The following is a 26,892-nucleotide window of genomic DNA, read 5'->3' as shown; positions in this document are numbered from 1 at the left end:
GAAATTGATGTGCGGTTCCTCTCAAGTACATGCTTCAGACCCTACAGATGTCCTCAATATCACTGCTTTCCTAAGCAGTGCATTGAATGTGATTTGGTTCAATATGACTTTATTTTTTGTCTTTTAGGCTCAAGAGCGATCAGAGAGTGGAGAAATGGCATTTATTAAACAACTTGTTCGCAAAATCTTGATAGTTATTGCTCGTCCTGCTCGCTTACTGGAATGTCTGGTAAGGTCATGCTTACTATGTTTTCACTTAGTAGGTAGTGTTTTTCACTTAGTAGTGCAGGCAGTTCTCTGATTTACTATTCAAGGGTCTTTACAATTGATTTTTGGAACACGTCAAACATGTGGTAGGGCTTCATTGTTAGTGGGATCCTTTCCACTTCAATTATTGGATATAGTGTACTGGCAGGACCGTCCTGCAGTTTTGTTTGGTTCCCTGCTATTGCAGATACTATGGTATAGAATCCCTTTCATCAACTGAGGAAGCTGCTGTTTAAACCCAGTTGGCTTTTTCTGTTGTTTTGTTAGACTTCTCCATTTCTAGGGAAGACTGCTCCAGAATTGTAATTGCTTAGTGGTTTTCTCATTTCTTAGTAGTTTCATAATTTTGTTGCACTCAACAAGTGCCAGAACTATAAACAGCTTGAGGTCAGTTCTGCAGTACCTGATCTGGTGATAAGAGCAGCAGAGAGAGTAGGCTGTCTAGATACACAGGTAGTTGGTGTTCTAGTGGGGACCAGAGGGAGCAGAAGAGTCGATTTATTTATTCATGACCATAGCACTGAAGTTGCCCCACTGGGTTAGACTGTGTGGGCATGTTTCTGCTTTTCTTGCCCATGCTGTGGGAGCTGGGATGGCTCAGGTGCGGGAAGTTGCACACACGGAGCCAGTGTGCTTCAGTTGTTCAGTTGAACTAATAAACACTTGCAGAACACAGTGTACACAGGAGGATGGTGTAGGCACCCAAATGCCATGCCAGAGGCAGCCCGAGTCCAAAAGGCCTGGCAGGCAGCCTGAGCTGATTTTGAGCCACTCTGCTTGCCAATATAAGATCAGTAAGTTGATGCTGCATACAGCCATTTGAGGCTGGCAGGCCTTATGTGGAAGCCAGCCGGCTGCTAGACTCAAGTTATGCCTGAAATTGTCATAACTGCATTTGCGTCACACTGAATCTGAGCTAGTAAGCTAGCTTGTAAGTATTTCCAACCTGATTTTGGCTTTGTGCTGAGTCCCTTCATCTGTGGCACAGTTAATCCACACCCTGGCTCGTTCAGCCTTGGGCATTTTGAGAGCTGCCTCTATTTTGTTTTGGAAACACCAAGCCTCAGTGTTCCCAGTTGCTTTTTTGTTTGTGATTTGCAGTTCAGAAGGAAAGTAAAAATAAGATATGTGCTCTGAATCAACAGGAAAGAGGTGAGGGATGTTTAAAAAAAACAACCAAAACAAATAAAAAGGAAGGCTTTAGAGAGAAGGACATCTTAGCATGTCCTGCTTCTGCTGTTGAATCCAAACTTGTTTTACTCCTCTCCCTGAAAAGTTCATTCCATGTCTAGTGTGTTGTTCCCTGCTCTATTTACAGGGTTTATATATTTCTCCACATCATCCAGTTTCTCATATCCTTGTTTTTTTCCTTTCTGGTTTGCATTCTTGTCTATTATCACACATCCAGAAATGCTCTTAAATACATCTTGTAGGCAGTCAGGACTTCTTAATAATACTTTACACTTTCCATTACAGGCTTGCTAGCTTTCTCCCATTAACCCTTGCTCCCAGCATCATCATTCTCTATTAGCTATCTAATTGAGGTGCTGGAGTGCATCCAGTGAAGGACAGCAAGACTCATGAAGAGTCTAGAAAATATATCTAGGAACAGCTGAGGGAGCTGGGTTTGTTTAGTCTCAAGAAGAGGAGTCTTGGGGGCGCCTTATCACTCTTACAGCTCCCTGAAAGGAAGGTGCCAGGTGGGAGCTGGTCTCTCATATGATGCGTGCAGAACTACTGGAAGTACCCTTAAATTGAGAGAAGGGAGATTCAGACTACATGTTTTAATTTTTTTTCCCTGTTAGAGTGGTCAAGCATTGGAATAGGTTGTGTAGGAGGTGGTGGAGTTACCTGGCAGTAAGTGTTCAAGAGGTGTTTGGATCTCATGCTGGGTGATGATTCAGTGGTTTAGAAGTTACAGTGGTGGTGCTGGGTGGATGGTTGGACTGAATTATCTTAAAGGTTTCTTTGAACTATGATGATTCTGTGGTTCCAATTCAAGTTCTCTCTTGGTGGTCTATTTGCCTATTAGTTTATTCTCCCTAAGTACTGAGTTTTAATGGGACCTAGTCCAAATCTCTGTTTGCTTAGTTCCCACTTTATGCCGCTGGGATTTTATCCTAGGCTACTTGCTCTGCCTTATCCTTCAAGTAGAGTGATGTGCATCCTGCACCCCTCCTTTTGCTGGGAATGCTGAAGTGGGTGGAAGAACAGTGGTGCAAAGTCCAGGTGTGACTGTGTCTCATAATTGAGTTTCAAAGCAGCAGTGGCAGGGAAAGCCAACATAGCTTGCTTCTAGTGTTCTCACTTAAAACAGGATATTCAGGAGGCTTAAACTGGATTGTGACAGCCCCGCATCATATGTTTCTGCACATACAGGCAGCTTGAACAAATTTTGGCCTACAGTCAACAAACAATACGTTTTTCATGCAAGATGTTAAGCCTAGATCATAAACATAATTGTAAACTTACAGAGACAGTATTTTTTTCTGTAGCATCTCTCTAGAAACTTTTGAATATTACTGTGTGGTATTTTAGAATATCTGTCTGAAATAGATACTAGGTGTGGAAAACTTCAGCCTCTGTAAGAAAGTTAATAAAATTGTAAGATAAAATTCTAGCTTCATGGTCATCAGACATTTCAGATACCATGCAGTAAAGCTGGTAAAGTTTTCTGATGGTGGTCTTGTCTCAGGTGTTCATAGCATGTGAAATCCTGTATCAGTTTACTTGATAATCATATGAATAAAGGTTTTACGGTTTCATATGTGATAAGAGCTACTGCCAATTATTTAAATAGTCTTTCTCCATTTGTATATGGAAAATGAAATAAGATTTGGAAGTGAAGATCAGAAAATAATTTATTGCTTCTCGTTATTCAGACCTGTGTATGTATATGTGTATCTTAGATCATTGTACACACAAATACACTTATACATTCATATGATTAAAGTTACCTGTTTTGAAATTGCCTTGTCTTGCTAGTAAGTGGAGGAGAAGCTGTTTATCTGTCACTGCAGCAGGTCAGGAGGTGATAATGTTTTCACTACAAAAGTAAATGGAAATCTTGGCACACAACATCGTGCTGTTGGCTGCTTTAGTGCCAAAGAATAACATGTAAGAGATACAGCTGGGGATGGCATGTAAGATGAGGAGAGTTAAGCCTGAAATAGTATGTACTGTTTAGTTATTGGTTCAGGTTTTTGGGCAGGTTTGCAGCATCCTGTTACTTTGGGCTAATAAAGTTAGGCAGCTTTGACGTTCATGGGTTCACTGTTAAGTCCTTTGCAGTAGGTTGTACATGATGAAGATTGTTTCATGACACCTGTAAAACTAAGATTGTTTCCATAAGACTGGAAATTCTAAAGATACTTTATTTCTGACACGATGCACCTGCTCATTTTAGCTGCAGCAGTTTTGATGCTTGCAAATGAAGCATGGTACCAAATTTCTCAAGCTGTCTTCAGAAGCTGTCTTCTGGGTCGGGATATTGACTTTACAAGTTCTGAGTAGCCTGAGGATTTAGGACAGGAGCCTTGTGACTCAACATGTAGTCTAAAATTCCACGGTGTTATGTTTGGTTGCAAAACAGTCAGGAAATTAGCTATCTCAGCAGTCTGTCTGGCCTCTACAGATATTTGTGACAGAGTTGACCTACTGGAGGAAAAAATGTATTTTGTTACGTTAATGACTGATGGCTGTTACTCTGTTAAGGATTGCACCTATAGGCACAAACACCTCGAAGAACGCAATAACTATGAACAGATGTTTTAGTATGAATTCATGCCAGTAGGGAGAGAAATTGTGTTAAAAAATCCCACTCACATTGTTTTAATAATCTTCTTTGCTCCTTTCAATGTATTTTTCTTTTTATACTCTATAAAAGGTAGTAAAATAAATGTATTTCCAAGGGACTTGGGCGTAGCATTTTGAGTTTCTGTTCCTTTTGTTCATTTTTGTTTCTTGTTGAGGCTTGCCTTTTTGGTATAAGTGATAGTTGTAATATAGTTAGTTCCCACAGGAGAATGTTTAATTTCTGAATTTGAAACAATTGGATCAATGAAGCTCAGATTTTTTAAATTAAGTTTCAATTTAATCTTCATTCTAAAGTTAGTGATTTTTTAAATTGTATTTTCCATAAAACACAGTGCATATATATTGATTAGAAATACTTGAAATTATTATTTCAGAAGTAAAAAGTGTAGTGCAATATATTTACATGGTTGTAGTAGATTTTTGTAAGCAAACACATGCGGGAAGATAGTCTTCTCTCTGAAATCTTATTTTTGCTTCTTATAGGACATTTCACTCAGTATTACATGAAGTTTTGATGGGAAATAATATCTCTATAAATTATTGCTCTGAAATAGTGACATGCAGTTCCATTGCTTACATTGTGTTACACTATATAAGAATCAGAACAGATCAATAAACTACTATTAGTAGAATAAAGTGGTACTGTTTTTAGTAGGAACATGCCATATATGTGGAGTTACAAGAAGCAAAGGAACTTTTTATGTTAGACCCTAAGGAACCAATTTCAATAGAGAAAATGATGACGATTATTTTTCCTCTAGGAATTTGATCCTGAAGAGTTTTACTATCTTCTGGAAGCAGCTGAAGGCCATGCTAAAGAAGGGCAAGGCATTAAAACAGACATCCCTCGATACATTATTAGCCAGCTGGGCTTAAATAAAGATCCTCTGGAAGGTAAGTGAAACTCCTGGTGCAGCTATAGATTTCTAGGTTCTTCCTTCTCAATGTGTTCTATCATTCTGATACCTGAAAAGGGTCAAGTTAAAGATGGTAGCAGAGCAAGTGTTTTCTGACATCAACTGTACTCTCCCAAGCTCAAACAAACACATTTAAAAGGCCATCTCTTCTGAACAGGATTTTTTTTTTTTTTTTTTTTTTTTTGCAAATATCATTAACAAATACACTGTATCAATGATACCTCTCATCTTCTTCCAGCCTGACAATGCAATGCAACTTCCTCATAGCTGGAATTTACTGGGATGATTTGATGGTGACTGTCATCTAAGCAGAGTTATAAAGGTCCCTTGGTTGAGCTGTTGTTTGTCTTTCAGTGCTCCCAGGTTCCTTCATCTTGGAGGAGTCTCTGAGAGGACTATCCTTTTAATTTTCTGTGTAATTTGAGTCTGTGTTGGGGGTTTTTGTTGGGAGAACTTGGGTTCCAGTGAAGAGGTTGTCACTGCAGAATTTTACTTTACTGTGAAAGTGGTGAGACACTGGAACATGTTGCCCAAAGAAGTGGTGGTGCCCCATCCTTGGAAGTGTTCAAGACTGGACGGAATGGGGCTCTGAGCAGTGTGGTCTAGTGGAAGGTGACATGGTAACACACCTAGCTGGTAAAGGGAAGCCAATTGGTGTCCGTCTTCTTGGATTTCAGTAAAGCTTTCAGTACTGTCTCTCACAGCGTCCTGCTGGACAAAACGTCCAGCACACAGATGGAGAAACACATCACATGATGGGAGAGCAGCTGGTTTATGGGTCTGGCACAAAGGGTTGCAGTGAATGAGGTGACATCAGAGTGGTGACCTGTCACTAGATGGATTCCATGGGGCTCCACCTTAGGCTCTGTGCTCTTCAGCATCTTCTGAAATGATTGGGTGCAGGACTGGGAGGGATACAAAGCCAGTTTGCAGATGGTAAAAGACTTGACAGGAGCTGTTGACTCTCTCAAGGGCAGAGAGGCCCTGCAGAGAGACCTTGAAAATTAGAGGGCTGGGCAATCATCAACCATATCAAATTCAACAGGAGAAAGTGTCAGATTCTTCACCTGGGATGGAGCAACCCTGGATGTACAGACAGATGGGAATGAGAGGCTGGAGAGCAGTGCCATGGAAAGGAGCCCTGGGCAAGCTGATGGCAAGCTGAACATGAGCCAGCAGTGCCCTGGCAGCCAGGAGGGCCACCCGTGCCCTGTGGGGCATCAGGGACAGCATCAGCAGCCGGGCAGGGAGGGATTGTCCTGCTCTGCTCTGCTCTGCACCGGGGCAGCCTCACCTCCAGCGCTGGGGGCACTTTGGGTGCTGCAGTGTAAGAAGGACAGCACTGGAGAGTGTCCAGCAAGGGCATGGAGGGGTGAAGGGCACTGGGGGGAAGCAGGATGAGGAGTGGCTGAGGACACTCGGCCTGCTCAGCCTGGAGGAGACTGAGGGGAGACACCATTGCAGTCACAACTTCCTCCTGAGGCGAAGAGGAGAGGAAGGCACTGATCTGGTGACCAGTGACAGGACCAGTCTGGTGACCAGTGACAGGATCTGTCTGAAGGAATTGGCCTGAAGTTGTGTTGGGGTGGGGGGGTTAGGTTGGATAAGGTTTTTCACCCAGAGGGTGGCTGGACACTGGAGGAGGCTCCCCTGGGAAGTCGTCACAGCACCAACCTGACTGGGTTCAAAAAGCATTGAACAGTGCTCTCAGGCCCATGGTGTGACTCTTGGGGGTGGTCCTGGATAGGGCCAGGAGCTGGACTTCATCATCCTCTTGGGTCCCTTCCAGCTCATCTGATACTGTGATTCTGTGTCTGGTGGAAGGCTTAGAGCAAGACAATCTTCAGGGTCTTTTCTAACCCAAGGCATTCTATGGTTTTTTGAAGGACAGCATTGAAAAAAGTGGAATTACTTCTGTGTCCTAGCCAGATCATCTTCTTTGCCATCCTGAGACCAGGTTCTAACAGTGGTGACAAATAGAAATCAGTTCATTGTATTCAGTACTAGTTCTGCAACTTGGAAAAAATTAGCAGAAATGCCATAATGGAAAAATGATCCTAGCTGGTGCCAATTAGCTTGTCTGTTGGTGTTACCAACCAGGACTTGGAAAGGGCTTGATAGCACAAAATCATAGCAAAAAACTATGATAAACCTTTTTTGTGCTAGCTTTCATGATGTAAGAATGTATGTTATTAAATTAGAGTAGTATATTGTGTTTTAAAACCCTGCTGCTGAACTAAAGCAAAGTTCAGCACTGCTAGTTGTATCAGAAATTTGGTTAGTTCTAATTCAGTTAGATTGAGTATTGTTACAGATTATGTTAATGCTATACTAACAAATCTAAAGAAAGTCAAGCCTATTATTAGTCCACTTCCTATCTTCACAGAACTTCCTCATCCAAATTTAGAATTATTTTTTGTCTGAGATACAGATTAACAGCTTTGATGCTTTTTGTTTATATTTCGACTGCAGCAAAGGAAGACAGACAAATTAGGAAAATATCCATAAATACTTTTTTCCTTTTGGTTTTGGAAAAAATCAAGAAGTATTGAAATTCTCTGCAAGATAAACATTGTCTTCAGGATTTGGTGAGCTGTTGGTCTGTCCTAAACTGACAATTCATCAATTCTTCATTGATCAAGTATGCAAGATTTAGTTTGGAGTGTGGGTTGAGAATTTTGTATTATTGACTCTGGTTCTGCCAGTTGAACCTTATCTTTCTCCTTGACTCTTCCTTGCCACTTGGATAAAAATGTTCCTAAGCAGTAGTCAAGAATCTGTCACTACCCATGTTTAATAACAACTTTGAATTGGTTTTTGGACAGTTTATTTTAAGAGAAGTCTAGAAACAAATGCCTATATATAAATAAGGAATACTGCTTTCTTTAACTAAGTATTTGTTTAATGGGAGCATACTTCATCTAGGACACATCTTACTATATTTCATAAACTGAATATTAATGAATATAAAAACTTCAGAGCATTCAAATGATAATTGAAATGTTGGGGTTTAGTTTGTTTTTTCTGAAGGGAACAATGTTCTGTGTGGTTTGCCACTAAATACTGAGGAGTGTATAACCTATGGATTTCTGATTTTTGGTTCAATTGGAGATTTGAGAAATTGAATTAATTAGTGGTTTGGGTTTTTTTTAAGATTAATGTATATGATTATATGTAGTAGGTAATTTAGGCCATCTGATTTGTGTTAATGCTTTCCTCCCACACACCAAAAAAAGTAATATTTATAAGCAGTATAAATCACTGTGCAATGACTTCTTAGATGATCTAGTTTTGATGTTAATGGATGTCTCTATATATAGGGATGCTACTTAAGCAACAGTGAAAGAGGGACACCGTGGCTTTGTGCCCTGGAATTAGTGGTTTACTGAGAGAATTAATGGGAGCACTGCATTCATTACTATAAAAATATTCTGGGAATATCATCCTCAAGAACTTTAAAGCCCTTTTATGTAAAAATAGAAAATTTTAAAAAGCAGAGCCAAGTTTTTCAAAACAAAAAAAAAGCACCGCAGTTGCACTACTTACTTATCCTGTAACACAGAATTATATTTTCAACGAAGATGTTAATTTGTGTCTTCAATGTTCATGCAAAGGATTTTCTTTCATCTGCAGGAAAACGCAACCTACTTTAGATCTTTCTCTCCTTGCCTCCTTTGTTTGCTGTCATAGCTGTAGTGTCCTTTCTTTGAGTGAAATGATGCTTGTATTATTTGGTGATGATGCTAGATAAATTTATACTATAGTGAAAGCAATACCACAACAGATTAATCACTTAGCAGAGAGAGATGGCTGCATTTCTGAAGAGTTCCCTGGGGAGAAATTTTTTCCCCATGTTTTTTAAATTACCATCTTTACCTTTTTGAATCATGAGCCTTCAGAAAAGGTTTAAATCAATGGAAGAAAAAGGACAGATGTTTAATGGTATTTAGATGGGCTTGAAAAATCTCTTCAGGCACTGCAAAATGGTTCCATAGATCCCTGTTTTGCAAGCTGACTTTTGGTTCCATCCCATTAGTACCTACTGCTTGCAAATAATATGGGTTTCTCAGATAATGGTTATTTTGCAGAAGTTTTGTTTCAAAAAAGATTGTTTTAATTTGTTATTTATGAAAGTCATTTCATTTGAGAAGGCTGTCAAAGTATATTACTCCAGCTCTCTTGGTCCTTGCCCATACAATAAAGATTTCATCAGCTCTTCTATTCTGAAACCCCTGTGATCACAAAACTGTGACTTTTGACTGGAAAATGCACTTCAGGTTCAGCCTAATAAGTTTTTTTCTTCAAGATTTTGTTTGTTCTAGTGGGGATATTTTTCACTGTTTATGGACTTAATTTTTGGAATATTTTTTTAGCTTGTTTAACACTTTAAAGATCTGTTTGGATTTTGAAGTGACACTCTTAATTTTTTCTGTTTCTTACAGTTACCATGTTTTGATTTGTATAGTGGTTACAAATGACAGTTACTCCTTAAATCTTTAGCTGTTCCAAAAGAAAATTATCTGTGCCCTTAATTTGCTTTAAAAATTGCAGAAAGTGTTGCAGAGCATTTCACTTGTAATAATAATTTCTTCTTATATAGAAGAATCCAGTTTAGGTATTCTGTGTGAATATTCAGTTATATTTCATCGTCATAAGTTCAGTTAACTGTCTTGAGATAAAAACTAGTCTTGCAAATTTTAGGTGGTCTTATTTCTGATTTGCAAGACATAATTGTGGTAGAATTTGCATCTTTGCCTATGTAGGCTATATAATTAAATATGTGTATGGTTGCTGGAGCCTTTTAGTGACTGGCTGTTCTGTGTGGCTTTTTTTACCCAGATGAATTCTTGGTTACTACCTACTCTGAAGAACAGACTGGGCTTGGGAGCTCTGCAGCATAGGTTGACAGGAGCAGGGACAATCTGATAAAGTTGTAGGCTTCTAAAATCTTACTTTCCCAGAGAATTTATCTGTGTTAGTGACTGTAAGTGATAAGCTTCCATGAAAATGACTTTTAGCTTATTCTGGTAAGCTTAGCAGCATTTCTTTGTAGAAGAAGCACACTATTCGGAGTCCTGTCTTAGGTTTAAACTAGAAGCTTTTGCTGTAACTGTGAAGGAGCCAAAGGATGGGGCCTACTGTTAGCCCCTCAGAGGGTGAAATCCTCAGGAGTTTTAGCAGATTAGTGCCGTCTTACCCTTAGTGCACACTTTGCGCATAGCTCTTGGAATTCCCAGGTCTCAGCAGTGAAAATTATACTGCTTTTCATTGTTTCATGGCTATCTTCATTGCTTCAGTGGAAGATTATTACATAGGCACTGAATAGCAAGTCTTCATTTCCTGAGTGGAGTTTTTAACATATGCTTGGAGATGCCCTGAAAGTTATTTTTCAAGTGCTACAGGGTTTGTTTGTGTTGTTGTTGTTGTTTTGCTTTTGGCTTTGTTCTTAATTTTTAAATTTTTTAAAATTTTCTATTAAGTATTCCAGAAAGATGTCACTTCTCATGTTTTCTGTGCTTCATTTAGTTTTGTATTTTCCATAATTTAAAATGAAGTTTTTATTTTTTCTTTCCAGAAATAGCTCAGCTAGCTAATTGTGACAGTGGGACAGCAGACACTCTGGAAACGGAAGAATCAATAAATGTAAGCTTCCCTCTTATGTTGCTTCTTTTGCTGAATGTGAACAAGGAAAATCTGTTGTGTTCCCCCAACCCTGCCTGTTCTGGTTTCTCCTGGTATGTGCAACAGATTGAGTAAACATTGGTTAATACTCACACTAACTCTGTGAAGCTCGTCAGGCAGAAGGCTTTCAAAAGGTATAACCAAGCTTTCTACCTATTTTTCTAGACATCTCAGTGTCTTCATATTCCACAAAGTTAGTGTTTACCATATGGCAATAACTTTACCACAAAATCCACCACTGCTTTCTTTTTTTCTATTAAATTGATGTGTTCCTTTTTTTTTTTTTTTAGAAGTATTGGTAAACTGTTTAATTAAACAATGTATTTTAAAGAGGTTTTAAAACAGTCCATTCACAGAGGCAACTAATGATCAAATTGAGAAATTCTAAACAGATCCAGTGAAGAGAGAAGGAAGAAATGAATATGCTAGCAAATAGGCTGCATTCAGAAAGTTAGTTTACAGTTGGAAAGGTTGTGCATCATTCTTCGGAATCTGAATTTGAAAGCACTTGCCTACCACGTTGTGTATCTTACAATAATATTTTGTTAGATGTTTGCTCAGGATGACAAAAGTAAAGCAAGTTGGACGCGTTGATTTTGAGCTTAAATGCGATTATTTTAAATTCTTATTTTTAAAAGTTGGTTCTTACACCTTGGATTTCAGTCAACAGAGTAGATAAAGTTCCTACAACCTAGTCTTCATTTTCAGTGCAAGTGGATAGTGAAAACAAGAGCAGTTTTAGGGGATGTCTAGGTAATGCAGTGGTACTTTAACAAGTACTTACAAATGTTATCAGGCATGGATTATCTGTTAGACCTGTTCTAATACATAAGAAAAAACATCATTCTCTGGTACATGTCACGTTATATTGGGATATTTTCTTATATTTGGCAAAGTGCCACTTGTGAAGGATTCTGCAATTGACATAGAAGGTATTTTTGCTGCTTTAATTCATCTACATTTGAAATATTTTATTAGACCTGAGCAGCATTTACTGACAAACTGGGGAAAGGACAAAATAACTAGAAGGCTTAAGGGAAGTGCCAAAGTACTTAACTGAATCTAAGGTGCAAAGTGGCTCAACGTTAGCTAAGCAGTTGAAATTGTGAAGTTACTTGTCTTGTGCAAATGCTGAAGAAATTCAGAAAGAATAATGTGGTGTAATGAAGGAATGTAAATAGGGGAGATGGTGAAATCAGCAAAGAAAACTATAGAGGGTATATTTGGAAACATCTCAAAATGTAGCTGTGGAATAAACACACATGGGGAGTGACAGGAACCGTAACTTCCAAGTGCTCACAGACATCATAAATAGCAATTAGAAAGAATCCTGTACTGACAGACAAGTGGGCTGAACAATTACTAAGTCCTCTCTGTTACTTCCTGTGTAGTTCATTATATTAACATTTCACTAGTCTTGCACTGAATTTTTTTTAGCACTTAATTGAAAATGTTTAAACCAGCTCTACTTTCAACTTCCAACTGTTACTAAACTGCCTGGGTAAGGATCATGGAATTTCTTAGAGATTCAAAAGACATTTGAAAAAGATCTTGTGGTTTTGGAAGTTTGCATTTGGAGTCCGGTGCCTTCATCTTTTCCCCCTGAACCCCAATTCTAATTCACACATCATCAAGATTAATTAAAATTCAAACTAGAAAAAAGGTTTTGCCATACTGAGGGCAACTTGGTGTTGAAAAAGTTCTGACAAAGAAGTAGATTAAAGTGACCTCTTTAGGGGTAGAACTAATGTGTTTTTATTTTCCATCTTTTTCTCTTTCATTTTGTCTCTTTTCACCATCCTCCCTGTTATATCATGCTCTATCCTAACATTAGTTTGAAGTGTGCCCAGTTTATTTGAGTGAACAAGGGCTCATCATCAGTTTGCTGCTACCAGCTGTAATACAAAAGTCAGATTTACTAGAATGGGAAGGCAGTGTCCAACGAGTGCCATGTGGAATTCACAGAAGTCCATGACTCAAGATAAGAATTGCCAGTAACTACTTTATCAGAAGCCTTGGTGACTGTAACCTGTGCATGGAGAGAAGTGGACAGTTTGCTGCAGTGCAAACCTGTTTGATGAAAAAGCAGCTCTGTTTCAGGAGCCCCTTGGTCCTCCATGGTTGGCTATGTGGCTGGCTGTCCAGAACTTTTACCTGGTTCATCAGTGTGACAGCCTGGTGATAGTTGGTTTTTTGTTTGGGTTTTTTCTCCCCAGTTTTGAAAAAAAGTATTTTATTAACTTTGTTCATTCTCATCTCTTACTTTGAAGAGCTCTAATACCTCACTGAAGCTGCAGAGGAAGCCTCGGGAAAGTGATTTTGAAACAATTAAACTGATTAGTAATGGAGCATATGGGTGAGTAATCTCTGACTGTGGCAGCTCTTTTGCATTTTAGTTTTGCTTATTTTCCCATTATTTTTTATTTCAGGGGTCTTTGTATGAGAGAGTGAGTTTGCACTCTGCTTTTTTCATTTTGCATTCTTGTTTTGTTTTTAGTATTTTAAGTTGACAAGATTTTGGGAAGTTTGCTAGGCAATAATGAATTACTCTGTGCTGCACCAAATTACAGTACTGAATAGTACATCAGAAAGATTTTTCAGAATCGGCTAGCACGCTAAAGATGAAATGTGAATAAATCAAAGGGCAGATTTAAGCTCACCCTTATAATACTGTGCTTATGCACATGTGAGAGAGAATTACATGTCATCTCTAGGGAGACAGATGGATAAAAATGAGTGCTTACTTGACCTAGAAGTATAGAATAGAAATTTGCAATGGAAACAAATTCCCTGAAGTCGGGCAACAGTCTTCTGTTACTTTGTGGATGCTATTCTAGTTCTCAAATTATAACCAATTAGCTTTAAAGGAATTGCTATTTCGTGGTTTGTTTCTGGATACTTGGAGAATGAACAGCTTACTGCCTGGTGATACATAAGTCATCTGAAGATACCATAGAAGACCAAGAGAAAATTCTGTATCTCTAAATGAATACAAAATATTTTCTGGAAGTACTGTGCAGTGGTGGTATCTGTCTTCAGTCCCCTTTCTGATCCTGTACTGTTGGTTAGATCCTTGTTTGGCTCCTCCTCTGCACTGAAACACGTCAAGACAGGAGCTGCTGTGTGTAACCTGCAGGAACAAGAGGGATGTAAACTGGCTCAAAAAAGAGAGGTTTCCATCTTGAGGTGAGGAGCCCACTGCCAAATCAGCCAAAGTCACAGCTTGGCAGAGAAGGAGGGTGGTGCTGCTTTCCAGCACAGACCCCATTAGACTGACTCTGCTTGAGGTGGGAAGTGGTGTCAAGCTGCTAGGATGGAGCACTCCTTGAAGGGATCTTTGACATAGGAGAAAAAGCACCTACAGTCTACTCACTGGAGTTCTGTGGGCCTGCTGAATGGCCTGAGGCTGTTGGGCTTTCTCTGATGAAATTTAGTTCAAGGGTAGCCATGAGTTCTGGAACAGGAGGCATTTAGTACTGCCCAGACTAAATGGCCGTGGTAGCTTGTATGGAGGCCGCTTGTGTCCAAGGCATTTTTTCATAACTCAGCAAAAGTCCCAAGCAAAATTTAAAATTAAAATTTTACATTAAAATTATATAAATATTAAAATACCATTTCTCACTAGTGAAGCTCTGCTCAATTAATTTTCTCAGAACTTCTTCGCAGACAAACTTGCTGCTTACCATATCTCACCTTCTCCCAGTTACCCCAGTATCTCAAAATCCTGGCTCTAAGCAGTTAGCAGTAGATGCTACTCCCCTCCCTGGCTGCAACCCTTTCTCCTTCCCTTGGCAGATATGAAGTCCCCTCCATTCCTCCATCTCTTTTTCTTACTGGAGGATAAAAGGAACTGTGTGGGATAGGATCTCGTTGGAGAAAGATGCTCCAAGAGTCACTGAACCTTTCTCAGTTTGGAGCAGTTTTCCAGGTGCTGAGGGATGGGGAGAGGAGGGAGCAGCTGCAGCACATCCTACAGCAGACCGAGGCCTGGTGCCTGAAGGCAGAGGTTCACTAGAGCTGTGTGTGCTCCATAGGTGTTACAGCCAGAAGGAAGCTCAAAGAGCCATTTAGAAATACAGACTGGAGACAACTGTCCACCTGAAACTAGAGACCAAAAGGGATCTGCAGAGATGGAAAAGAACAGATGAAAAGCCATGGTCTTCTATGCTATAGTTTTTTCTTCGTGTTTGTAGCAGGGAAAATCAAGGCTTATTGATGATCTTTTAAGTGCCAATAATACACAAAATTGGCAATGCAATGCTTGGAAATTGAATGAGACCATGCTAATTATTTGAAGAAAAGAAAGGTGCTAGAGAATAACCAGCTTGGAGTATATCCAGATTCTTCATTATCTGGATCATTATTTTCATTAGCAAGTGTAAAAACAGGGGTAGGCTGCCAGATTATAATGCCGTAGTATTAATGGAAATTGAAAAGCTCATCTCTTTAGTAGAGTGATATTACTTCCATCTTTAAGGAAGTAATAACAAAGTAGATTTTGTTGGTTTTTATTTTGTTTTAGATGGTTACTTAGAAGAAAAATCAAAAATGAGAAAACAGCCTGTAGTGGGTTGACTCTAGCTGGATTGTTGGCACCTCCCAATGCTACTCTGTCACTCTCCTCAGCTGGACATGGGAGAGAAAATACAATGAAGGGTTCATGTGTTGAGATAAAGACTGGGAAAGATCACACATTAAATACCATTATGGGCAAAACAGACTGGAATTGAGGAAATTAACTGAATTTACTGATAACAAAATCAGAGCAGAATAATGAGAAGTACAATGAGACCTTAAACTCCCTCCCCCCTCCCACCACTCCAACCTTCCCAGCCTTGCCTCCTCCCCGCAGCGGTGCAGGGACACACGGAATGGGGATTATGGTGAGTTCATCACGTGTTGTTCCTGCTGCTGCTCAGGGAGGAGAATCCTTCCTCTGCTTGTGTGGGGTCCTTCCCATGGGAGACGGTTCTCCATACGTTTTTTCAGTGTGAGTCCATCCCATGAGCAGCAGCCCTCCGCAGAGTGTTGCAATGTGGGGTGCAGTTCTTCAGGCACAGCCTGTTGCTGTGGGGCCCCTGCCAGGGTCACAAGTTTTACCAGGAAACCAGTTCCACTGTGGGCTCCTGTAATCTTTCCACTACCCAAACTTTGCTATACAAACTCAATACATGGAGAGGGAAAGGAACACAGTGAAATGTGGAACAATAAACTTCTAAAAGTGTTCACTCATTTTTAAAGGGGATTTTAGCACCTGTACAATACTGTAAATTGAGGAGGCTATCTGTGTGCTTGAAAATCTCTGCTATGTCAGACTGTAAAATCAACAGACCATTTTTCTAGTCTTTATTAAAGTAGAGTTTTCTTTTTGCTGTTGGCAGCAATTCAGTTGATGGTTTATTTACTCAAAAGTTATGGTCAAGTTTAAAGGAAAACACATCAAGATAACCTAAATGCTGTGTAATCCATCTATGAAATGGAGTGTAATAAACCAGTAATACCTACTACTTATGGATATAAAGCAAGAAACTATCCTGAAGGCATTGATTGTAGTTTATTTACAAGTACAAGTAGTTGAAACAAAAGTTATTGTTATGCTACAGTTGTGTTTTCCCTCCTGTGTTTTTCCAGGCTGTTAATTTTTTGAAATAATGTAAGTATATGTGAATTCTGCCTGTGCTTCATTGATTCATTCTCTAAAATATGTCAGTGGGCATATTTTGTGCTCTGACTTACCAAAGTATGTTGTTGTAATATTTTACTTATTTTGAGGCTATAATGGAGGGCTTAAATCTGAACTAATTAAAGAAAACCTGTAATATTCTTTTCCTTTGCTGTGGTGTTTTTGCCTTTATCAGTGAAATGGAAAACTTTGATTACTTGACAGAGTAATTGTTGGTCTTGGCATGTTATAGCAGAGATTTGTCAGATATGTTAAATTTTATGAGTTTAAATAAAAGCTATTGGTTTTGTGAAGGCTTGAGTAAATATCTTAGCAGTTGTCTGCTTTTAATTGATTGGGTAAACTCATCTGTAGTGCAATTAAATGACTGTATAGTACATGAGGTGTAGTAGATGAAGCTGTTGGGAATGGCTAGGAATATACAAGAAGTTAAACAAGCTGTGAATCAGTAAATGTGTAGGATTCTGGCCAAGTCATTAATGGCTTCACAAGCTGTCTATCTGACTTTCTTCAGCCAGACAAAACTCTCATTTCCCAAATTTTAAATTTTTACTGCAATCACAACAACATTTTTTTCCACAGTCCAGCTTGTGAGAGGTAGCTGGTAGTAGTGTGCATCTCTTCAGGTTAGCATCAGCCTGGGTTCCTGAAAAAAATCAACAAAATAAAAATTTCATTTGATTTTAGGGAAGCAAGTGATGTTAGCTCAATATCTCTTCAATGTATAACTGTATCATTTTAAAGCAAATACATGATACCACTTTCTCGCCTCTCTGGAATGCTTTTAGTTTTGCAAGGATGGTAGTGTCAGTGTGTACATGACATACTGGGTAATGTGTTGCTTGATAAATTCAAAACTCAGAAGAAGTGTATCTTGAGCAGCTGCTGCATGTCATTTGTGAGTAGTGCTTCTGTCCCTTCTCCACTCTGTTGATAGTACTTGCTCATGTATAGTTATGTTTATTTTAGGATTAAGAAAGTTACCAGCTGTAGAATAGAACCCCCTCAGTGAGGTTTATTGATCATCAGCCTGGCAGCCCCTGGTTCAGAAGTAGAAGGGGACAGGTGGAAATGTAACTTTGTAGGTTCACTGAAATAGCACAAGACAGTTTACCCATCAGAATTTTGAACTGCAGTTTCATTACTAGCTGGGGTAAAGATAAAAGGCATTGGTGCTGTTAGGTATGCAGAGGTGGTTTTATTACTCAAAACTGACAACATATTAGAACAGCTAGCACTAATGCCAGTTGTGAGAGAAGGATCAAAGCCAACACGTTCTCTTTCTCGTACGGCCAGTTTCTCATTTCCTTCTAAGCAGACTAGGATAAGCCTGAAATATTGCAAGTAGAAGGCTGGGGTGCATTGTCTGAGAGCTGCAGAGCTTTAGGTAACATTTCCTTCTGCCCCCAAATAACTCTGATCTGGTCACAGGCATTGCTTTGTTAGGAGGTGTTGCAGTGCTGCTTTTAATTCTAATCTTAAATAACTATCTATAAACTTCACCAAATAATATAAACCACAGCCTCACAAGCAGTTTCTCTTCGTTGGAGGCAACATGAGACATAATTCCAGGGTAGAACAGAATTTAGCAGTCTCTTCTCAGGAAATTGCTGGTAAAAATGAAACAAATTTCCTAGTCAGCAGGTATAATTTTTAAGCAGTAGGTACAGTACCTGTGTCTCCACAAGGAGTTCAGGCTCCTCTGACAGATGAAAAAATAGTGTCAGCTATATTTGCCTTAGCACTGAATGTAAACTAGGTTGTAAAATGGCTCTAAAAGTTGGAGTTATTGGAGAGCTGTGAACTAGGCCTGAAACCTGTCTATGTGAATTTTTTTTTTTTGTAATAGAGATTTTTCAATTTAGAGAAAAAACAGGAATCATGACTATGAGATTGGAGTGATAGATGGCATGATATTTGAGTTGGACTACTTCAGGAACCCAGTTAAATATTTTAGCTTGTTTTTGTCATCTTACCACTTTTGCAGTGTTTTATAGTTGTATCTAACTAGAGTTATTATAGAGACAGATTTTCAGACTGAGATTTATGTTGAAAGTGAAATAAGATAATGTTTGGACACTGCCAAATGAATGTTCTTTATTCTTTATTAATGTTCTTATTTCCTTTGGAAAGTAAGCTTTTTTGCCATGTTGAGCTACAGCATAAGAAAAATACTGAGCACTTGCATACCTGTTGAAATTCGCACAGTGAAACCAAGGGATGCTTTGGAAACTCTTGTTGCTGTTAGGAAAACAGAGAGCTGAACAAAGATAGGAAATAAAAATTCTTAATTTGAAACAACAGGAGGATGCAACAGTACCGCTCTGGCTGTGGCTTTGAAGGGTGGCAGGGTGTGCCACTGTCAATCAGTCAACTGACAGGACAGACTGGATGCTCTCTCTGCCCTGTTTTTGTGTCACAGAATTCTTAAATTTGAAATTGTCTTTATAATAGACTGAAAATTTTGGGCAGCATTTGATGATAGCATGCTGCTGGCTGGGGTATAGTTTTCTTCATAAGGTGTAAATGTTGTTTGCTGGGGTTACTGTGACCAGAGGATATGAGGGATGTTAGACATTTTTGTATGCTGAAGATCATTTAGAAGCACTTTCTGTAGCTTAAACAGTGTATGCATGTGTGAAAATAGGACAGACTATTGTGTTGCAGTTGTCTCATGAGTCTGGTACATTTGAGCTAAACAGCTTTTTTTATAAGAAACAACAGAATCGTAGTGGAAAGTTACCTTCTTGTGATTAAGACTGAAGATGCAGTTTAGACAGCTGGGAAAATATAGCAACATGTACCACATATTTACAGGACTAGATAGTTCTTGGACCTTACTCTTTAATCATTTTAAAATACGTTAGTAATGATCTTACAGATGTGTATGATCTGAAAGGAGGATTTATTAAGATGCTGTAATAATATGCTGTGGTTTCTGTTTGCCTTTTAGGAGGCCATCTTGCACACTGTCCAGTTTGAAACCCTCAGTTAGTCCTTAGTTCATTCATGTAACTAGGTTTTTTTGAAGGATGGAGACTTCAGGCAATACTTTTCTCCATGCCAGGAATGCAGAGAGGGACTGAAATAGGTAAAAGAAAAGATATTATGGGAGATTATGAAGCTGACTGGAGAAAGCAACAAATGAGAGAGGAAAACCAGAATGCAAGGGAAAGGAAAGCATGGGAGGGGCTTTTAAGAGCAAGAGTTGGAGATAGAAGTGAGTATGAAGGGAGCGGTAGGAAGAGTTGCAGGACATAAGGCATGAAGTCAGCAGGGAGGAGTACTGGAGATGAATAACTCAGTCTGTATTCCAGTTTGGGAGGGGCAGAAGGGAGTGAGACTCAGTAGGAGGCACAAAGGGTGGGGTTTGTCATGGGTTTTGCCCAAGGTAGTTTTTACCTACTTTCATGGTTGTGTAATGTCTTTTACCTGCCCCATGCTCAGACAAGAATGAGGGATTAATAAAAGCTTTTGGAATCAGTAAGAGAAACTATGCTGTCTAGAAAGTTTTCCTTCACAAAGGAAAGGAGAAGTCCAAAAGTTTCAGTGCCTAAAACTTCTGTAGCTGTGTGAAGACCTTTATAGAAATAGTAAGGGAAGTGGTGTTACTTTTTATGTTTGTGTAATCAATTGTATGCTGATAGTTGGACCTCAAGGAGACAGTTAATTGAATTTAAAAAAACTTCACAATTGAATTCCATTTCTTTGCCCTTCCCCTCCATCCTCTCCTTTAAGTGCTTTCTTTCCATAAACACTGTGATAGTTACATACTGCAAATGGTATAAGCATTAAATGCTATAAGGTAGATTTCAAGCAAGGCAAAAATGTTCAGGATTTGCCTCATGGGATTTTGAGAAGTGCAGCTGTGAAGTCCTTCTGAATGTTTCACAGCAGCATAGTGCCTTCTCCTTAGACCTGAAAGACAGAAGAGTTGCGCAAATGAGGTTTCCTTTTCCTTGCTTCCCTCACTGCACTGACTTTACCTAACCAAATACACAGGAAACCTTGTACCCAGCGCCCCAGTGGAAATGCTGCAAGTCAAGATACAACACAGCCCCATGCTACCATGTAGTTAACACAGTGGTCTTTGTTTTGGGTTACCTACTGGTGACCTTCCTCTGATACAGATCAGTACTGAGGTCAGGGACTGAGCAAGAACGGGAGATTTTACACCTGCTAATGAGGAGCCACCCCTTCGAGCAACTTCTAAGTAGCCTTCATGAGAGACCTGTGATATGTTACAAAATTTCCTGGACTGAGTCATAATTTCCCTTCAACACACCTACAGAATAAGCATTTATCACGATGATTTATAATACAGTGCCATAGCTGGATTTTGTATGTAATCCTTTGTTGATGGGAATGCCTGAAAAGCATTTGCAATTATATCTGCTGTTATATTTGCTGTTGGTTAGAAGGGAGAGGGAAGGGCAGAAGAGTTGTTTGTTTTAGTTTGAGTACTGGTTTTTAAACAAAATGAGATTTGTAACCATTCTTTAATGTGAAAGACTAGGTTAAATTGAGAACAAATCTTTTTTATAATATATATAGTTTTAAAAAAATGAGTGAAAAATGTATTTTCAAATGTATTTTTAGTAGTTAGTCAGACTTCTTTCCTTTTCTCTCCCATTTGAACTTTTCAGCGCGGTTTATTTTGTGAGACACAAAGAAACCAGACAAAGATTTGCCATGAAGAAAATTAATAAGCAGAATCTCATCCTCCGAAACCAGATCCAGCAGGCCTTTGTTGAGCGTGATATCCTGACATTTGCAGAAAATCCGTTTGTTGTTAGCATGTATTGCTCCTTTGAAACAAGACGTCATTTATGCATGGTCATGGAATATGTCGAAGGTAAAATTGCTCTTCTGTTTTCCAGAGGAAGAAGAGAATTTCCTTATACCACAAAATAAAAATAACCCATATGGTACCTGAATTAGAAGGGGCCCCCTGTGTGTCCTCCATACTCTGGCAATTCAGATTTTAAGAACCAGGTCTAACAGCAAGGTGGTTCTTTTTTTTCCACCAGTCATTATCTCCTGGTAAACAGCTTGTAAAACACTTGTGTTCCAGCTATAATGGGAAATAACTGCTCTCAGAGTAAGTTCTTTATAGATTGTAATCGAAAATGTGCTAGCATTCAAAGTTCATGTGAAAACGTTTTCTTTTTTTCTGGGGCTGAAATTTTCATTAGCAAGTGTTGGGGGATTTGTAGTAGTTACTTTTACAAAGAAACAAGAGAGAGGAAATGCTTTGAAGTGGTGCTGTTGTGGAAGGAGAACAGTGGACAGAAGCAGTACTGAAGGGATCCTGAGGTATGGTTGTGTGGGCTTCCACCACTCCCCATCCCCCCAAGTTTTTGTTTGTTTGTTTTCTCCTTAGGTAGCAGTACATTATTGATTCTCAGCTGAATCCTTGTAGTGCCCTCTCCCAGCTTCACACTACTTCCAGTAGAGTAGCTGTGGGGCTTACAAGTTTGGTTGAGTCATCTGACTAGAAAATAAAATCTTATGACTGCAGTTTCTGTTCCTTTTAGCGTCGTATATGGTTTATACTGTTACATCTCAGATGTAGAGTCATCTGGAACATTTTTCCACAGGTGGAGACTGTGCTACTTTGATGAAGAATATGGGTCCCTTACCTGTAGATATGGCAAGGATGTACTTTGCAGAGACTGTTCTGGCCTTGGAATACCTTCATAATTATGGAATTGTACACAGGGATTTGAAACCTGACAAGTATGTATATAGAATATAACTGAAAGAAGAGTTTGAAATTGTTAGATAAGATACAAAAGTTTAAACTTGCTAAGAATTTTTTTTTGTTGTAAATGTTATGTAGATGCGCAGTTCCTTCAAAATATTTGAATTTTCATTACTTGTGCTTACAGAAAATGCTTTTTTTCCTAAAAGAGCTGTTAAGAATTTTATGTGTTTAAGATGAAAGAGACTATGAGAGTAACTAAAGAGAAAAAGGTATTTATTCTTTGTGTTAGAATGAAGAGAACCACATTTTAGCAATTTAGAAATTTTTTTTCAGAGTGTACTTAAAACACTGAAAACACAAAATATCATCAACTTGCAGGTATTTGTGTGTTTGAAGGCAAAATTGACCAGATGCAGAAACATCTCCTGTTGCTTGGGTTTTGGGGGTTGCTTTTCTTTTGAGAGGTTAGGTTTTTTGGTTTCAATATTTAAAAGCACAGTGTTGCTCCTATACAAGTAAATTGACATTACAGCAGATAGCTGAAATATGAAGTGTGGCCCTTGCAACTTCATTGCTCTTCTTTCTCTTTTACAATTAAAAAAACAGAAAATAATTAAAGTCATAGGGGTTGATTGACATTAGCCTCATAGCAGGAAGTATTAGTTAGTGTAGTATCAGTTGCTAACTTAATATCCTGAGTTTTTTTCCAAATGCCTGACTGACCCAGCCTGTTACAGATGCAAAATAATCACCTCACTTCAAAAATGACAAATTCTCTGTTTTAGGTCTTTTACATGATAACTGTTTCTTCAAAGCTTTAATTACTCAGCTCTCAAGACCTCTGTAGTTCTGTAGGATGTTGTTCAGTTGCACATGAAAAGTTGTTTACTTCTAATAGTAACAGTAACAAATGTAAGACTTAGATTTTTAACCTGCTCATTCTGTACCAGTTAAAGTACATTTTAAATTGTATTTAGAATTCAACAATGCTAATGAAACGTTTTCCCATAACTATTATAATTGTAATAATAATAACAACAATGACAAGCACATGATGTTGAATTATATCACAGTGACTTAAAAACTTTCTGTTTTTCAGTCTGTTGGTAACATCCATGGGCCATATAAAGCTTACAGACTTTGGCCTGTCAAAAGTGGGGCTAATGAGTTTGACTACCAATCTGTACGAGGGTCACATTGAGAAGGATGCCAGAGAATTCCTCGACAAACAAGTAAGAAACAGCCTTTTTCATTTCTACACTGAGTGTTCACACGAAGTAACATTTTGCCAGCAGAACATACTGTAATACTGAATAAACTGCCGTTATTTCTGCATTGTTGTTCCAATTCAGTATGTCAGGTACTTTAACTGGTGCCCTGAGGATTATTTGAGGATTTTTTCTTTTTGCATTAAGATCTATTAGTAAGATGAATGGCCTAATTCTGTGCAAGTGAATCTGTGAGTGAGACAAATGGAAAACTGTTTTGTAAAGAATTCAGAAGTCTCAGCAGAGTACTTGTGGAGCTCATCATGCTTTGTACAACCAAGGGTGCTAAAATCTGTGCTGTGGCCCATTTCCCTTTAAGCATGCCTCATTATCGTTGCTCACAATCTGTTCACTGTAAAAGTTACTTAAGATAAAATCATCACAACTTTCAAATAAGGATAACAATATGTTTTAAGTTAAGTAAGATACTTGTCATGATGGACTTCTATGTACAAAGCATAAACTGTCCTTTGCATGACAGATGCACAAATATTGATTATGGTGCCTCTTAGTGTAGGTGAGTTGTTCTAAAAATGTGAGCTGTTATGCCAACTCAGCAGACTAAGCCCAAATGAATTCCATTTTTTAACATGTTTTCATATTAATTTACATTTCAATAATTATAAATTCCTGATCTAGCTAAATTAAGACTTGCTTTGCCATCATGCTTGTTTTCTTTCTTTTAGGTCTGTGGTACACCTGAATACATAGCTCCTGAAGTGATACTGAGACAGGGTTATGGAAAACCAGTGGACTGGTGGGCTATGGGAATTATTCTTTATGAATTTCTTGTTGGGTGTGTGCCATTCTTTGGAGATACACCAGAAGAGCTCTTTGGACAAGTAATCAGTGGTGAGCATCTCTAAAAAAACCCAAAATCTGTTAATAGTAGATATATTACAATTTTACTGTTAGACTACACAATCTGCTATCAAAGCAGTAACAATAATTTAGATTAAAAGCTGAACTTACTCTGCTAAGTACAGAAATTCATTAATGTAGAGTCCAGGGGTTAAGCTGCACTGTTTGGAAGAGAAAAGCTATGTTAGTTAAAATGTAGTGCCACTATGCACTAGCGATTTCTGTGTTTGGTAAAGAAATGATACCAAAGAAACAGTTAAATAAATTTACATGGATGGGAAATTCTGCCTCATGGCGCAATCAAGAAATTAACAAAGATGTAATAAAACTCTAAAACAAATGTCTCCCAAATAATAAATAATGAGAAAAAGAAAGAAACTAATTCAGTTCACAGATTGTTAATGCTTTCATTGGTGATTGTTGGAGTGTAATGTTATTTCTGTAGCAGCTGTTCTTCTTCCATTTAAAATTCAATAACCTTTTGGATCTTAACCTACAAACTGACCCTAAGTATTGTTATGTGTCTTGTGACAAAACTGAAAGATAATTAAACAGATTTGTTTGTTATCCTACCTGCTGTTTCCATAAATTTCCCAAATGCATAGATGTAGAGGGTCACTATTTATGATACAAGGTTAACAGAATGCCACCTCTGTTGCTAAGAATTTCCCAGTCTGTTTTATGGTCTGCTTAAAAAGTCCAATAGCTGAGAATACATCTCTGGTTCCTCATTCTGTGAGAATGCAACAAATCCCCTTTTGTACTAAAGGAGACTTTCTGTCATCATCTTTATTTCCTCTATCTCTGAAGCTGAAAGCCCGACTTGTTTGTAAACTATTAAAATGCATGTGATATCCTACGTTTCATGGGTTTATAACTATGTTGTTTTCTGATGTGATATGCAGAAGCCTGAGTGGCAAGAAGAATCAACTGTTTAATTAACACAAGCAGCAAATGCTCTCTGTTTTCTGGGTGCCCCGTGGCTGCAATGCATATTCATGCTTTATTTTCCAAATCAGCTTTATTTTCCAAATCAGCTTTAAACTGCAGTGGAGCTGTAGGCACACAAATGTGGAAATAACTCAAGTTTTTATTGCATTTTCAGACACACACACCTGTGTTTTTATCCTTATACTCCCTGACTGGGAGAAGGGGAGGGAATAGTCTTAAAATTAATGACAAAATATGTACATTATGCTTTTTTTTTTTCCCATGTGGCATTAATTTTACCTTTTGTAAAATGTACTGTCATGTGTTACAGTCTAGCTAAGACCTTTGTAAATATCTTCGTCCATTTGAATGTGTCAATTTATCTTATAGAAGTTACTTGTGGAAGTCCTTTTGTAAACATCATCTATTCCCACTCATCCTACAAGACTGTTGGTTGGCTCAGTTTCTTGTTTTGATGTTGATTTGTCAGTTGTTTCTCTTTGAAATATCCTTGCTTATTGAAAAAAATCTTAGTATCTCTAGGAGAACTCTTGTTGGATATGTTTCCTGTGCTAAAATAAATTATCTCCTTCTGTTTGACTGGAAGAGCCATCTTAAAGAACCAAATTGTAGCCTAGATTTTTCTTCCAGTTTCCATGAGCACGATCTACATTCTGTTTAAAGTTCTACTTTAAAATCTTGCTGCCTCCTTTTGCATTGTAGGTTGCTTTTTCCTGCCTTCAGGTTGTGCAAGGACAGCTGTGGGAGGCCTCAGTGTAAACTTAAATACCTAAAGTGATAAGAATTTAAATAAACTATTGCCTCAGAAGCAGGTTACATTTCATATCTGTTTTTATCAGTACCTTTCCTTAATCTCTGAAATGTGAAGGTTAAACCTGCATGTAGCTTCTGATGATTATTTATCCAGTTATGATTATTTTATAGAAGTCTAGATCATAAAATGACAAAATCCTTAACAGCTTTCTATGTTTCTGGAGCTCCAAGTGTGCTGTTTCTCTGATGCCAAAATTCTTGTACCTCCCAAGGAGCTTCTTCGGAGTTTTATCTAAACCTGCACTATATTACATTTGTGGAGGCAGCTTCCACTAAAAGTCAGGCAAAACTTGCTGTTTGTAGGCTGTTAGAAAGTTCACGTTCATACACAGTGTATCCTGTCTTGATTGGTTTGCGTCCAGCTTGCCATGAAGTACAAAAGATACAGTATTGTAAGACTCTGTGGAGGGTGGTTGTATGGAAGTATGAGACTCTTGGAGAAATCTTCATTGCCATATATGTTGCCAGAGTACAGTCTGACACCTTGACCCTTAGTCATGGGAGTATTGACCTCAGGGAGTCTGCTAGCATTAGAGAAGGAACACAGATGTGAGCAGCAGCTGCCAGGTCAGGTCAGCAGTTTCCATCTTAACAACAGTTTCCATGGAACATAACTACAGTTTAAATCTTGATTTGGTGGGGGAAGAGAGAGCATACAAATTGTGCTAATATTTTGAAAGTTTTCCATGAGCCAAACATTCATGTGTTTGCTGCTAAACACAGTTTTGTGTTAAATGATACTTCCAAAGGAAATTGGAATATAGTATGTTTATGCAGTCTGTATAGCGAGTATAAAAATTAGAAATAATTGGTATGCAGCAGACTAAGTTGAGAAAGTTACTTTAAATCTGCTTTGCTGTTAGGTTGCTTTTGAGAGCATTAATGCAATTTGTGCTGGGATCAGACCTTAGCAATATCAAGCAACTT

General features: G+C 38.4%; 1 protein-coding gene across 3 annotated transcripts in view; it reads left to right on the top strand.

Annotated features, from left to right (window-relative positions):
- MAST4 (microtubule associated serine/threonine kinase family member 4) overlaps window positions 1-26,892 on the top strand; it is a 276,965-nt gene that overhangs the window by 230,467 nt on the left and 19,606 nt on the right. For all 3 annotated transcript variants that reach the window (XM_058043349.1, XM_058043351.1, XM_058043350.1), the window contains 8 exons: window positions 128-229; window positions 4,845-4,977; window positions 10,576-10,643; window positions 12,953-13,038; window positions 21,012-21,220; window positions 21,966-22,104; window positions 23,172-23,304; window positions 24,027-24,192. In XM_058043349.1, coding sequence (XP_057899332.1) covers window positions 128-229; window positions 4,845-4,977; window positions 10,576-10,643; window positions 12,953-13,038; window positions 21,012-21,220; window positions 21,966-22,104; window positions 23,172-23,304; window positions 24,027-24,192 — 1,036 coding nt within the window. The remainder of the gene's footprint in view (window positions 1-127; window positions 230-4,844; window positions 4,978-10,575; window positions 10,644-12,952; window positions 13,039-21,011; window positions 21,221-21,965; window positions 22,105-23,171; window positions 23,305-24,026; window positions 24,193-26,892) is intronic.

The sequence above is a fragment of the Melospiza georgiana genome, chromosome Z, assembly GCF_028018845.1.
Source record: "Melospiza georgiana isolate bMelGeo1 chromosome Z, bMelGeo1.pri, whole genome shotgun sequence".
Taxonomy (NCBI): Eukaryota; Metazoa; Chordata; class Aves; order Passeriformes; family Passerellidae; genus Melospiza; species Melospiza georgiana.
This window is presented reverse-complemented; position numbering and strand designations above follow the sequence as displayed.